The 15,506-nt window shown below is 40.0% G+C and overlaps 1 protein-coding gene across 1 annotated transcript in view; it reads right to left on the bottom strand.

The window, feature by feature from the left end:
- Positions 1-4,886: 4,886 nt before the first annotated feature.
- The window catches only part of LOC143988145 (uncharacterized), a 28,400-nt gene continuing 17,780 nt past the window's right edge, over positions 4,887-15,506 (bottom strand). The window contains exon 2 of the mRNA XM_077487472.1: positions 4,887-7,095. Within this exon, the coding sequence (XP_077343598.1) occupies positions 5,291-7,090 (1,800 nt within the window). The 5' untranslated portion in view covers positions 7,091-7,095 and the 3' untranslated portion in view covers positions 4,887-5,290. The remainder of the gene's footprint in view (positions 7,096-15,506) is intronic.

The following is a 15,506-nucleotide window of genomic DNA, read 5'->3' as shown; positions in this document are numbered from 1 at the left end:
TTTTTTTTTTTTTTATTGAAAAACAGATCAAAAACTGATCAGTGTGAAAGGGCCTGCAACACAGTAGGTCTGGGGAGAGGTCTTCCACATTATCCTAATTGTACTATGAAAGTGTGATATACAATATTCCAGGAATGAACAATTACTGTAGAAGTCCTGTTTAAGCAGCGGACAGTTTTTAGCATCTTAGATGTATAAGCTGTACCAAAAATAGAAAAAGCACAAAATAGTTATGATAATGTAACAGTGCACTTTTTTTGTTATGTTCAGCAAATGAAGATCCAGGATAACGATTAAAGCATTATTAAACCCAAAAGCATACATTTATTATGCAACTTACCAATTCTTAGATGTGATGGCTGCATTCATTTTCTTTTTCGGGCTTTATTTTTATTCCAAACCTTTTTTTGGCTATAGCTGCCAGCAGTGATCATTGTATTCTGATAGCAGAAAACACTTGCCACTGCCAGAATACAATAGCGCAGCAGAAGGGATTCCCCTCTTCATCATGTACTGTGTTAATGGAGGAATCAAGCAATTATCTTTCCATCAATAAGTGGTCGAAGGAAACAAAATTGCATAATGTATGGCCTGCCTAACTGTAGCGTGAGCTGGAGCTTGGCTTCAATTTGTTAGTGTATCTCAATCTACTAGTACATCTAACACCCCCCACCCCCCAGATTAACAATGCTGATGTCCAAAGGTGCCCCTGTGCTCCTTCATACAGACTAGGGGCACTCTAATACAAGAGGTTTGTTACTGACCAGGTGAAAACAGAGGGGGGAAAAAGCCTAAAAAAAAGAAACCTAACAGAGCCATCATGTTTAAGAATGAATAATCTGCAATATTTGAGATTTTAGTTTAATACTGCTTTAAATAATACAAGGGTATCCTAATTATTAAAAATGCATTTTAATATTTATATTGGTCATTACATGTTAATATATTTTTAACATGGGTGGAAATATCTGCTGTACATTATACCAGCACTGAAGCTGAGAAAGGAGAAGGGGCTCATGCTAAGTAACTAACTGTAAAAATTGAAAGGAAGGGGTCCATTTGGCATCTTTTTACCTGGAGAATGTGTTTTTTTGGCCTGGAGCTCACTTTAAAATACTATACAAAATGGCTGAACACTTGCAGCAATTCGTTTTGTCAGCTGACTGTTTCAATCAATGAAATTCAATCAACTAAGAAAACATCCTAAAAATATATAATATAAAAGGCATTTTTGGTAAAAATAAAATAAAATACATACAATATGCAAGATTTCTTAAAATAAAGCAGACATGAAATCAATAGTACACAATAGAAGGGGTGTTGGAAAAAGATTAAAAAGCACATGTAACCTCATCACAACTGTTTTTTAAAGTAGAAGCCCATCCCAGATTGATGGGTTACTAAGACCTCCTACATTTATTTTTTCCCAGTGGCTATGGATAAAATTAGGTAAACTAGGGATGTGATAAATGTATAATGTTGCCAGTCTAGGGGATCTTTTAAAGTAGAAGTCTAACCAAAAACAGTTTGTATTAGTTTGGTTTAGATGGAGAAGTGGTAGAACATCTTTCAGGTTTTTTTTTGCTTTCTGTGAGCCCACTGGGAAGATTATCCTTCCCATCCTAGTTACCAATGCCACCCAGGACAGGAAGTAGCTTATAAATTCCACATGGTTGACAATGATAACAATAAAAATGTAATTTCACACCAGAGGAAAGAACCTGAATGTCAATAGGTAGGTAGACCAATTGTGATCATGGATGTGTTTATTGTTTGTAGAGGTACAGTGGTGTGAAAAAGTGTTTGCCCCCTTCCTCATTTCCTGTTCCTTTGCATGTTTGTCACACTTAAGTGTTTCGGAACATCAAACCAATTTAAACAATAGTCAAGGACAACACAAGTAAACACAAAATGCAATTTGTAAATGAAGGTGTTTATTATTAAAGGTGAAAAAAAATCCAAACCATCATGGCCCTGTGTGAAAAAGTGATTGCCCCCCTTGTTAAAACATACTATAACTGTGGTTGTCCACACCTGAGTTTAATTTCTCTAGCCACACCCAGGCCTGATTATTGCCACACCTGTTCACAATCAAGAGATCACTTAAATAGGAGCTGCTTGACACAGTAAGGTCCACCAGAAGATCCTTAAAAGCTACACATCATGCCGAGACCCAAAGAAATTCAGGAACAATTGAGAAAGAAAGTAATTGAGATCTATCAGTCTGGAAAGGGTTATAAAGCCATTTCCAAAGCTTTGGGAATCCAGCGAACCACAGTGAGAGCCATTATTCACAAATGGCGAAGACATGGAACAGTGGTGAACCTTCCCAGGAGTGGCCGGCCGCCCAAAATTACCCCAAGAGCGCAGCGACGACTCATCCAAGAGGTCACAAAAGACCCCACAACAACGTCCAAGGAACTGCAGGCCTCACTTGCCTCAGTTAAGGTCAGCGTTCATGCCTCCACCATCAGGAAAAGACTGGGCAAAAATGGCCTGCATGGCAGAGTTCCAAGGAGAAAACCACTGCTGAGCAAAAAGAACATCAAAGCTCGTCTCAATTTCTCCACAACACATCTTGATGATCCCCAAGACTTTTGGGACAACATTCTGTGGACCGATGAGACAAAAGTGGAACTCTTTGGAAGGTGTGTGTCCAAGTATATCTGGCGTAGAAGGAACACTGCATTTCATAAAAAGAACATTATACCAACAGTAAAATATGGTGGTGGTAGTGTGATGGTCTGGGGCTGTTTTGCTGCTTCAGGACCTGGAAGACTTGCCGTGATAAAAGGAACTATGAATTCTGCTGTCTACCAAGAGATCCTGAAGGAGAATGTCCGACCATCTGTTCGTGTACTCAAGCTGAAACGAACTTGGGTTCTGCAGCAGGACAATGATCCTAAACACACCAGCAAGTCCACCACCGAATGGCTGAAGAAAAACAAAATGAAGACTTTGGAGTGGCCTAGCCAAAGTCCTGACCTGAATCCTATTGAGATGTTGTGGTATGACCTTAAAAAGGCCATTCATGCTCGAAAACCCTCTAATGTAACTGAATTAAGACAATTCTGCAAAGATGAGTGGGCCAAAATTCCTCCAGGACGCTGTAAAAGCCTCATTGCACGTTATCGCAAACGCTTGGTTGCAGTTGTTGCTGCTAAGGGTGGCCCAACCAGTTATTAGGTTTAGGGGGCAATCACTTTTTCACACAGGGCCATGATGGTTTGGATTTTTTTTCACCATTAATAATAAACACCTTCATTTACAAATTGCATTTTGTGTTTACTTGTGTTGTCCTTGACTATTGTTTAAATTGGTTTGATGTTCCGAAACACTTAAGTGTGACAAACATGCAAAGGAACAGGAAATGAAGAAGGGGGCAAACACTTTTTCACACCACTGTATATAGCCAACAGATTTTGGGTAAATTACAATGTCCCCTTCATCGAGACTCTTTGTATGAAAATAATGTTCCTGAGGCAAAACCAAGTTACAGTAAAACGACATAAAAAGTCCATTTGTGTACTAAGCAGATTTGCGAAAAAACTTAGATCACAAAGAACATCCATCTATAGGCAGGACTGCAGGCAACATGTTGATATTATCTGTGGTCCAAATACTTTGTGCAAATCTGTTACTTATACAAACTGACTTTTATATTACTTATTTTTTGACTGACTCTGGAATGCCAGTTCCATAGAAAAGACCTTTTACAAAGGGGATGCTGGAATTGAAACAGATTGTCTATACACCTCTATGAACACATCAATGATCAAGATTGATCTGCTTGCCCTTTGACAATGAGGTACTCCTTTCTAGTGTGGAATTAAGCAATTGCTAGGCTTTATTTAGATTTTTCTCACTTCTTACTAGTATCTGCACCAGTGCACTAATCTCTAAAGCAAGCTTCCTGGTATCTTCCTACTTTGTGATGGAACCAAAATATATCTCTACTTCTAGCAACAAAAATCTGATAGATTCTGATTACCCAGTTTTATAAGAAAAAAACAAAACAAAAAAATAAAAAATCTGACATGATCTTTTTTACATACTCAGTCCACTCTTGGCTTAGCTTGGCACAATGTAAATATGCATATCTCAGAACTTATGGGCCACGAGGGAAGCTGGCAATCACTTAAGTAGTTGGCACTACTACAGTCATGGCACAATCTTCTGGGTCCTGTCAAGGTTCTGTGCAAGTGGCCTCTCTTCTGCATACTAACCTTTGGGGATCACTTGCTTAGCACTGCCAAGATTTATAGAAGGCTTTGTATTTTTGAATACACAGAATTCTCTGACTGGATGGAGTAGAGAGGGGTGGCGACATCATGATCTCCACCTCATCCAACAGGAGAATACAAGAAAGACCTTTTATGAATGTTAGCATTGCCAAGCAAGTGACTCCCTGTGGTTAGTGTGCAGAGAGGAAGCCATTTGCATGGGACCTAGAAGACACCGACTTTCACATTAGTAGCACCAACTACTAGAGTGATTGTCAGCTTCCCTCTGCAGTGCATCAGATATGTGATATCCACACTTACAATATGCCAAAGATCATAACTCTGGTTCACCTTTAAGAAGTTACCTATTGTAGCAAAGAAATTAAAATAGTAGGAGATCTCAGTGAACAGACTCAGTTTCTGTTACCCAGAGTAAGTAGTGATATTCTCTATTCCTCCTCCCATTGTTAAATAAGGCCCAGTGTTTCTGTTCTAGTTGAAGAATTCAGATAGCCAAAAGAGGAGATATAAGAGTGACTATAATGATATTACGGTACTTCTCATCTGGGCTCAGTTTTTTTAGTTACGTTCATGTTAAATGCAGTATACTTTCTGCTACATGCACTATTTTACTCAGCTGTATACAGGGATTATTTACCTTGGTGGTTTTAAAAAACAGCTCAAAGACATTTTTACTGTGCACCTGAGACAATGCCTGTGACATTATCAGACAGTCATCATACATTAAAATCGGTTTTGGAAGAGATGATGCCATGATAATGAAACTTTCTCGTATGTTTCTAACCTATATAATACTTTACTGCAGGAAGGGCATAGACAATTTCCCTGAATGAGGATATTTGTTACTAGACATACATAGTAGTTAGGATTTAACGTTTGGTGTAGTATCAATGATACATTTGCAAAACTGGTTGACAGGCATTAGCATAAGAGTACATTCAGGTTAAGTCAGAGACTGAAGCAGTCATATAACAGTGCGTCTTCTAGTTCTCACCTTCATTTGTGAAGGTTTTTTTCAGTAATTTTTAAGTTATATATGAGTTCCATTATGCTTCATTTTGTTGCTTCATTCTCATGAGTACCACATGATTTTTCTTCTTTCTGTTATATAATATACAAGCAATAACTGTGCAAACAATGGCTATGCAACATAAAACTATTATTGCAATCACAACACCAACCAGCCTGTTCCCACGAGATTCCCTGTCAGGTGGAGAGTATGTTGGTACAAAACCAGAGCCATTGTCTGAATCCTCATCTAGTGTTTCCATTGTGTGGTTACTTTCAGAGAATTCTGGCTGTGGTGTTGTTACAAATCTCAGAGTTGTCCTTTCTTGATTTGGTGGTTCAGTATATTTGGCAGGCTCATGAGCTGTGCTGGTTTCGAGCACCGATGTGGAATGGTCCATGTCTGGGGAAGTTGTAGACACCAAAGATATTAATTGCTGGTCACTTAGTTCAGCTACAGGCATGCCTGTAAAGGGTGGATTAGCACACACAACCCGGCTGTAGTTCCCAAGTTTTTTTAGGTTATGGGCTATCCAGGTCTTCAAAGGAAGAATGTGAAGGTCACATTTCCATGGATTATTTTGAAGTTTTACCTCATCTAAATGCACAACAGTATCAAAAATTGCCTCTGGAAGCCTCTGCAATGAATTATTATGTAGCTGTATGGTCTTCAGAGTGTCCATATTTCTAAAGACACCTGCAGGAAGATGTTCAATCTTGTTGGTGTGAAGAGATATGTTCTCTAGCTTGTGCAAATTCTGAAGGACATCTTCATGTAAAGTTGTAAGTACATTGGTATGCAGCGAAAGTTCCAGGAGCGCATCTAATCCTCTAAAAGCTGCAGAAGAGATGGTGTGAATCTGATTTTTTGATACAATAAGTAGTTGTAGTTGGGTGAGATTGAAGAAGATATCATCTACTAACTCTTCAATTTTGTTCTCATACAACCAGAGCTCCTTTAGTTTTGGCATTGGCCCAAACACTCCGATGTCAATATGTTTTATTGCATTTTCAAATAATGTAAGTTTAGACAACTGTGGTGTGTGTGTAAATAAACCCTGTGGCAATGAAGTGATCTTGTTATTGGATAGGTACACTTTTTGTAAATCGGGGTTATTTAAGAATAAATCAGTAGATATTTGACTAAGCTGATTGTTTTGCATTGCAATTTCTTGCAAACTATTGACTGAATTCAGAAGTCCTTCTGGAATTTCCTTGAGCTGATTTTCGTAAAGTCGAAGAGTCTGAAGTTTAGTGACTTTTTCCAAAGCTCTGGGATGCAAACGAGTGAGATTGTTTTTGGCAATATTCAGTTTGGTGAGAGCACTCATTTGATCAAAAGCACCTTTTGGTATAGAACGGAGATTGTTTCCCAAAAGGGACAGCTCTTTCACATTCATTAGTGGAAAAAATAGTAAAGGGTGAATCTGAGCTAACATGTTGTTTGAGAGAATAAGGGTTTCCAGCCTCCCCAGGTCTTTAAACAACCCAGCTGGCAAATCTTGCAATTTATTGTTAAACAAGCTAAGAAATCGAAGGGACATGAGGTTGTTCAATGCATTGGGACCTATAGTGGACAGTTCGCCTTTCTCAATTCTTAGGGCCAGTAGTGCTGTCATATTTTCCAAAACACCATCTTGTAGTTCTGTCACTTCCGTGTTTATAATCTGAAGGCTCCTAATGTTCTGAGGAATAGAGCGTGGTATCTCTACAATATCACTTCCTGAACAATCTATTTGTCCCGCTTTAAGACATTTACATTCTTTAGGACATTGGCCACAAGTGAGATGGATGATAATAAAGAACAAAATTCCACTGATGTGCCAATTCGACCTCATGATATCTGGGGGGGAAAAAGGGAAAAGGATAAAGTTTATTTTTTAATTTGCTCATTCTGTATCAACATAAAACATTAGTCGATAAAAAATAGTAATCTGCTTTTGTGTGGCTTTATGTCCTTTGCATGTGCTCTTCCTTATTTTTGTTATACAGTATGTAATGATTTGTTGAATAGTAGCTGGAGGGAGCTCTCACTGGATTAGTGCAATGATTTTACCTCTCTCTTAATAACTGTTATTATACACATATGTCCCAACATTCTGAAATAGGAAAGAGTGACACCTTTAGGGCTCATGCATATTTTTTTTTTCACAAACCCTCCCCTCAGCTAATTTTTCATTTTTTTTCAAGCTTTCCACACATTTTTGGGTGCTTAGGCATCTTTTCTGCTTGAAAACTCCTCTCAAAAATGCGAGTTTGGAAGGGTTTTTTTTTCTGCCTGTAAGCTCATATGCCTGTAAACTCCTGAAAAGGCCATAGTACATAGACAATACATTGGCTAACGCGGAGGGGAGTTTCCAGGCAGAAAAAAGTTCAAAAAAGTTTAAAAGCCTATAGGAGTAGCATCTTTGAGATCCAGTGTGCATGAGCCCTTAAGATAAGATTTTAGCCACACTGCTTTAATGAGTCAGTTAGAAGATTTGCTTAATGGGAATGTGCAATAAAGCACAACCAGTTTCTAAGATACAACCTGCAATGAGCAAAACTGTCTCACCCATGCACATGCATAATTACATATGATGCGTAGGACGATATTTTACAAAACCTGAACGTGTCCATATGATCAATAAGCTGATCTCTTCTGTAAGATAATTTAAAAAGCATTGTAAAGACTAATTGTAAAGACTATTTTTTTAGAGTATCTAGCAATGGGATGATTACACAGGTTATTTTATGCCTTGTTTCCACTGAGTGGATCGGTTCGGTACGGTATGCTATTTTGAGTGTTTCCATTATGAAAGCGGCCCATACAACCAAACCATACCGCACCATTCAGGATCCTGCTTCAGATATGGGGCCATAGAAAATGGTACGGTACGGTTAGGGCGGAGCTACGATACGTTCCACTGATTGGCAGACAGAAAAACGTCTGCCAATCAGTGTGATGCCACACTAGACTTTTTTTCTAAACCCCGTATTGCCCCTGGTGGTCCAACTTGCAGTGGAAATGTTCACCTGAATAGACCGGACCATTCTAACCCTTCCAAACTGCACCGACCCAAACCGATCCGCTCAGTGGAAACAAGGCATTAGATTTCCCTATAACACCATGAAAGGTTTCATGACTTTTGTCAGTGGATGGGGCTAAGAGCTCTCCTTGATGGAACTCCAAAAGGTTTAAACAGACATGAAGCCACCCTCCACCAATCAGTGATCATTTTTATATATGATCTATTAAGCTTATGAACAAAGCAGTGCATAGCCAGGGTACAAAGTTTCTGCTTTAGTATATCCCCAGGACCCAGTTATTTTCTCCTTCAGCTCCACCATCCTAACTCTTGCAGAACACAGAAGTTGAAGCTAGGCTGTCAATCACAGCCCTCCCTTCAAAAGACCTCTGAGCCTCTTCTGTGACAGTCACAGGTCATTGCTGTTTGCATACATCAGTGGCCAGGGTGGGAGAGGGTAGAAATGGAAATGGCTTATAGGTTGGCTTTTTACAAATGTTAACATTTTCACATCAGTAAGAGTAATGCTCTACTTTCAGGATAAAGCTGATGTAGCAGATTATATAGACACCACTATGTTTACATGCTTGGATAGTGGAAATACGACATTATATAGCCATTACGACAGTCATATTACTACTATTTTTAAGAATACTTTGATTTCACTTTTTCAGTTTGAAAAAAAAAATTGTAAAACAAATAATAGGCTTTAAAGCGGAATACAAACTAATAAACAATATCTCTTGACACATTACACATGAATACTCTGTTACAGAAGTGATCACAGAATTATTCTTTGATTTGTATATTTTGTCACTGGTTGCCATCAGATGATTTGCAGGTAGAAAGGCAGTGTACATTAATAACATTTTGTAACTGTAGCGTAACTTTCCATATTCCCTGTAATAGTGCTTCCATATGTTACATTACCGCTAAAAAAGCCAAAAGTTCACAAGTGGGGAAGAAGCAGGCCCCCGTATAAAACTTTAGTAAGGTTTGGATTCAGATGGAGGTAGAGCAGCATGTGCCAAACATATAAAGATAATCTCTTATTACAGATAATTATATAGCACTGTCAATGTACACGGTGCTTTACATTTTTTTTTTTTTATTATACATTCACATCTGCCCCTGCCCACAAGGAGCTTACAATCTAAGGTCCCTAACTCACATTCATACATACCCAAACTAGGGCCAATTAACCACATTTTACTTTCAACTGATCATTTTTAACTTAGCAGTAGTTGGATAACATCTGAAAGAACAAAACAGCAATGTCACACCCTGTAGCCCACAGGGTGGCAAAGAAACCAACAAGGGGAGACCTACACAGCAACATGGTAGCTGCTCTTTTTTTTAATATATGGGATGTATGGTAAGCTGGGCATTTTGCACAAAAAAAGTAACACTGGGAGGGGCTTACACTATAACACACAGCATTCAACTGATTCAAAACACATCTCATGGGAAAAAGCTATCTTTATTTAGAAATCACATTGCCTTTAGAGGTCATACCATTCCACTTGGCATAAGAATGACACTAGTCAAGGACAACCCATCCACCAGGCTTGATCTCTCTGACACATCCACATCCCCCTAGGGGATTCCCTAGTAACAGTTTGGTTCATGTTTTGATGGCAATTCTCTCAAGCCCTCAGCGTCTTGCAGCTTTTATTGAATCCTTCTATGCCTGTTGCTCAGGGTTTTCCTCCATACTTTTCTCCTTTCTTGGGATCCCTCTCTGTATCAAAGCATCACTCCCACTTCAATTGCTCTACCTTCCTTTTTCCCTGGTTTTCTTGTTGGTGATCTGGTCCTCTCCCTATTTTTACAACATTCTGGACAGGGCTTATAGTGTTTTCTTTAGCTTTCTACTTATCTTTTTTATCCCTCCATGATCCCTCTATATCTGTGTAGTTGTACCCCCGTAGGGGCTGCTGGTGATTGTAGTCCGTCTTTCACCCTGCACAGCCCAATAGTCCTTGTACTTGTTTTTGTTGTTTATATTGATGGGAATATAACTTGGTTGGGGATAGGGTACATATGGGATGCCCACTTAATCAATAGGAATTCTTCAGGGACACTACATCTATACATCTGGTATATACACACACTTCTCCTCGTCTACCTTCAGCACAGACTTGCTTGTAGAACTACAACTCCCAGGACCAGCTAGCACTGAAATAAAGGCATGACACTGGCCCAGCCAGGTCCAACGTCCTTTGCAGGTAGGGACCATGGGCCCCTATGGTGTGGCAAAATATGGTAGTGCTAGCTGTTCCACCTGGCTACTGATTCCAGTACTGCCTCTTCAGGCCCTGCTAGCCCTCCTGACTGCCTCTTTCCTCTGCCTGTGAAACCACAGTCCTTCTTACTGGTTCTGCACCCATCCCAGACTGTTCCATCCCAGTATTCTCAGGCGTGCCTCCCAGTCCTCCTGACTGGGAGTCACTCACCAGCCTTTTGGATGTACCTTGTTCCTCGTGGAGAATTGCCTGGTAGAGTTCTCCCGCTGTCCTCTTTGCTCCCAGTGCCTCCTGGCCTGGACACCTACGTGGTCTTAGGAAGGCCCCGTCCGCACACGAGCTCAGGCCCAAGGTTACCACTCTCCCAGACTGGGGAGCTCCCTCAAAGGACACTCCAGCTTCCACCCAAACAACTCCTCCCCAGCTGGGCTAACCCCAAGTATTTGAGGAGGCCTGCCCACTGCCAACGCAAGTTGGGGATTGTCAGGTCCCTCAGAACACTCCAGCTAGCTCCTCCTTGACTCCTCTTCATGCTTCTGGAACTTTCTTACAAGTTCCATCTAGCAGGGAGGAGTTCACCAGAGAAACTGCTGATGAGTCATCCAGCCTACCTGCGTCACTCAAACTCTGACCCAAAAAAACACACATGCGTGGCTGCCAGCCAAGCCTGGAAATGTACCTACACTACACAAAACTCTAGCACTCTAGCTAGGGGGTGCTACATCTGTAAGCAGCCTTTATCATTGGTTTACATTACTTTTTCCAACTGTAGTAACCTTTTTGCCCCAACATCCAGGGTCCTACACTCATGCATACATCACACAATCCCATTCACCTGTGCTTGTCATACATTGCTGCTGTACTCCAGATCCCTGGTGGTTTATGTGCAGCCAGCTGCATCATATCTCCTGCCAATAGACTTTTCTGTACTTGATGGTTGAGGTGATCTGGTGTCCATATGCATGCACAGAAGAGCTAATTGCCACGTACCCTAAGCTCCTGAGCTATTAAACTCCTCTGACGTAAATCTTCTATCATTTTACGGATTTTATATTTTTGGTATTAAAAATTAAAGATAAAAATAGATAGAGAACATTTAAAATGGTCTGTGGGATAAAATTCCATACAAAAATCTTTTCAATCTGGGCTTTATCTCCTGCCATCGATACATTTGGCTTCCTCTGGGAGACCGTTATGTTGTCTCTATCATGTCAGACAAGCCAGAAGTAGGTGGAGAAGTTGAAAACTACATTAATTCAAAACACATGCTTGTCTAGTGTTAGCTTCCAGATTTATGGAACACAGGCATCCTTATTCTTTCATGATATAAATAGCCCAGAGAGCAGCCATTGTGTAACATGTGAGGATTAGTCGTTCGTTATGTGGAGCATCATGTATACATCCTTGATACAAATCTGCACTTACGCATTGTTTTGGTTTTATGCATTGCTGGAATCAAAAATGACCTCAGATGCTAATCCAGCTGTAACAGTTGGTTCAAACAAGGTTGTTCTTAACAGGTCCATGCTGTCTGGATTAAGATATAGTTTTTTTTTGGGGGGGGGGGGGGGGGTGTTGTTGGATTTCGCTGCATCTGTGAAGATGTTTTGGTCACTTTATTACTGATGTATACTGTATACTTGTATTGAGTGCATTCTTTTTGGATGACTCTTTTGGTATACATTATTGAGGGGTGTTAATATGACTGCACACTGGGGATTTTATCTTTGTTATTTTTGCATCAGGTTTTATGTATATACTATATTTTGTTTTAGTATTTTAAGTGAAGCGCAGAGTGGGATTGTCATCGTTAAACTATATGTAGACTTTTTATATTAGAGACTTTATTGGTGCAATATTCCCAGTTTTCCCTAATATTGTAGTCATTATAAAGCTAATAATGGTGTCATTTAAATTGGGAGTAAACAGCTAAATTTTGGGCCCCTCGGAGGTTGTTGCCATAATGTGAAAGTATTCACATCTGTTGGCAGGCTCATCTAAGAAAGCAATACTAAATGTAATGTCAAAGTTATCCTTCCATTTTCTCCGTGTCTTTTTCCAGGTTTAGAATCTTCATCCTTTTTATTGGCTTGGTCCAGATGATGTAACTTTTTCGCATGCGCACAGGAGTTACTTCATCTTGGCACACAATCATACCAAGACTGTACACTCAGCTACGCATGCACAGCTCAGTGTACACTTTTAGAAAAAAAAAGTGCTGACCTCAAAGCTTTAGAAGCTTCTAGGGCCAAAGGAACTAAAGCTGCCCACTGAAATTTTTTTCCATCCATCTATGGCCATTCCTGCTCGACAGAGGTCGGTCTAATGATTGACTTCTGTTGAGCAGGACTGTTGGAAATCTTGCGGCTTTCAGCCAATACAATGGCACAATGAGGAGGATTGCCTGTGTTGACGGGGGAATCCATTTTCCACCAGCCCATTGGCCAATTGCAATGAAAGAAAACAAACAAAAAAAAAACAAATGAACGGTCTCTGGCCACCCTTACACAATCTGTTCAGCATCGGCGTGCACACAGGGTGTGCCAGATGTGCCTGGGCACCCCCTAATCACCCCGTGTGGTGCAGATTCCCCCTGCCCTACTGACCATCCATGTTTACATGTTTCAATACATGTTAAAATGTTTGTTTACAGTGTGTGTGTATATATATATATATATATACACACACAGACATATATATATATATATACACACATATACACACACACACACAAACACACACAGCATCTCACAAAAGTGAGTACACCCCTCACATTTTTGTAAATATTTTATTATATCTTTTCATGTGACAACACTGAAGATATGACACTTTGCTACAATGTAAAGTACAGCTTGTAAATGTGTACAGCAGTGTAAATTTGCTGTCCCCTCAAAATAACTCACACAGCCATTAATGTGTATACCACTGGCAACAAAAGTGAGTACACTCCTAAGTGAAAAGATATAATAAAATATAATAATAATATAATATAATATAATTTACAAAAATTTACAAAAATGTGAGGGGTGTACTCACTTTTGTGAGATGCTGTATATATATATACATACATGATAAAGCTAGCTAATGCATGTATGTTTTCGTTTTGGAATGCACACCCCAATTCAGTAGCCTGCGCACACCTATGCTCTTCTATCATAAAAAAAAAATCGGCATACCAGCATTTTATAAACACAAAACGTTACTTTGACTTTACTACTGCAGAGTAATAATTAGTTACAGAAGAGTGTCATCTTTTCTTCTGGGAGGAGGCTGAGATGTGAATTCAAATATCTAGTTGTGAGTGTATATCTATTTCATTTTAGACCATTTATTTGTCCAACTAGTAAGGGCACGTTATTAATTTCTAGAAGGAGTGCCAACACAATGTTTGTGTCTACCTACCAGAGAAATGATGAAACAGTTAAACCAACATTTAAACATATACTGGCACAGGAACCCACGAGAGAGTTTCCACATCAGAGTAAGATTTCCATTCATGAGCTGTCTCTGAATTAGCCAGATCAGTGGTTAGACTCAAGAGTTTCTAACTGCCAAGCCCTAGGCATAAATTCAGCTCCTCTATTCAATAGCGAGCAAATGTTGCCCAGTCTGTGACCAAGGTTGGAAACTTCACCTCTGCATTCCAAGGTACAGTATGTGCTAGGTTGTCTGAAGGAGGAAAATGGCTGCATTTCAGTGGTGTGTTCTGGTTTCATTTAAAGCTGAAGTTTAATCTGATTATATTTTGCCCTCCTTGGTCCCACCTTTCCCCCTTCAGCAACATGCTAACGATTGAAAGAACTGAAGTCCAATGAATGAAGGGGGTAAGGCCAGGAACAGTATGGCTGGGGAGGATAGACATTGTATAATGCTGGGTGTCCTCCAGCCAGCAAATAAGGTGGGCTCTGCCTGACTTGCTGAAGCTTCTAATACACAATGTGAGAAGCATACAATGTGCAGTGAAATCAAAGTAAACATTTTTAGTATAGGAACGTACAACTGTGAAAGACAGAATTTGAGACTGGAGTTTTGCTTTAAAAGAGAAGCATGGGTTTGGTGTTTTTGCAGAATCATACTTACCTAGGTAGAGGCAGCATCGGTTCAATGCTGCATCTGTCTCCTGCCAACTCTAACACTGAGAAACGAGCGATCAAACACCACAAATCACTCTGTTCTCACAGCTCCCCAAGTGGAGAGCTTCTGCCTGTCAATCAGCAGCTCTCCTCTCTGCTCTCCCCCGCACTCACTGGTGTGCTGATCTGTGGAGGGGCAGGGAGCGACCGGCTCAGGATCTCAGCGGCTCGCTGAGAGGCTGAGACGCCTATCAGTCCAGGCACTTGGCGGATCCAGACTTTTTTTTGTTGTGATGACGATGAGCCTGGACTGATTCCTGTGACGTCAGCGGAGAGCGTACTTCAGACCACTCTCTGCTGAAAACGGGTCACAGGAGCGCAAAACAAATTGCACTCCTATGATCCACAGAAGCCCAGCCAAACAAGCTCAGACTGGACTTCTCCTTTAACCTAGTCTCCTAGCTAGTCTCTAACGTTCTGGTTTATTGACACAACTGCATATTTTTCTTTACAGCAACCAAATTCCATCATGTGTCTGGAGAGAGAAAATTGACAAACATATGACTAGTTGATATCAGCAAAATTATTACTTTTCCATTATTACAGTGCTTTTAAATAAGACACTCATCCATTAACAGGGTGGACTGTAAGTAATATAAACATTTTTGACAAGTACATTTTAAACAAATTTGTGCAAGCATAAAAGGGAGAGATCAGTAAGAAAAAAAATCCATTCTGGGGAATTCATACAGATGGATTGATTTACTAAAGGAAAATAGCCTGTGCACTTTGTAAAGTGCAGTTGCACTCTGTAAAGAATACCCAATCACGTACAAGGAAAATTATTTAAAAAAATGCATTTTTGCTTGATTGGATGATGGAAGTCAGCAGAGCTTCGGCTCATTCACTGAGCTCTGGAGCAACTGC

Source organism: Lithobates pipiens, unplaced genomic scaffold (genome assembly GCF_037356315.1).
Source record: "Lithobates pipiens isolate NorthernLeopardFrog02 unplaced genomic scaffold, aLitPip1_a1.2 Scaffold_18, whole genome shotgun sequence".
In the NCBI taxonomy this organism is placed as follows: Eukaryota; Metazoa; Chordata; class Amphibia; order Anura; family Ranidae; genus Lithobates; species Lithobates pipiens.
The sequence above is the reverse complement of the archived record's forward strand: the minus strand, read 5'-3'. Positions and strand labels throughout refer to the sequence as shown.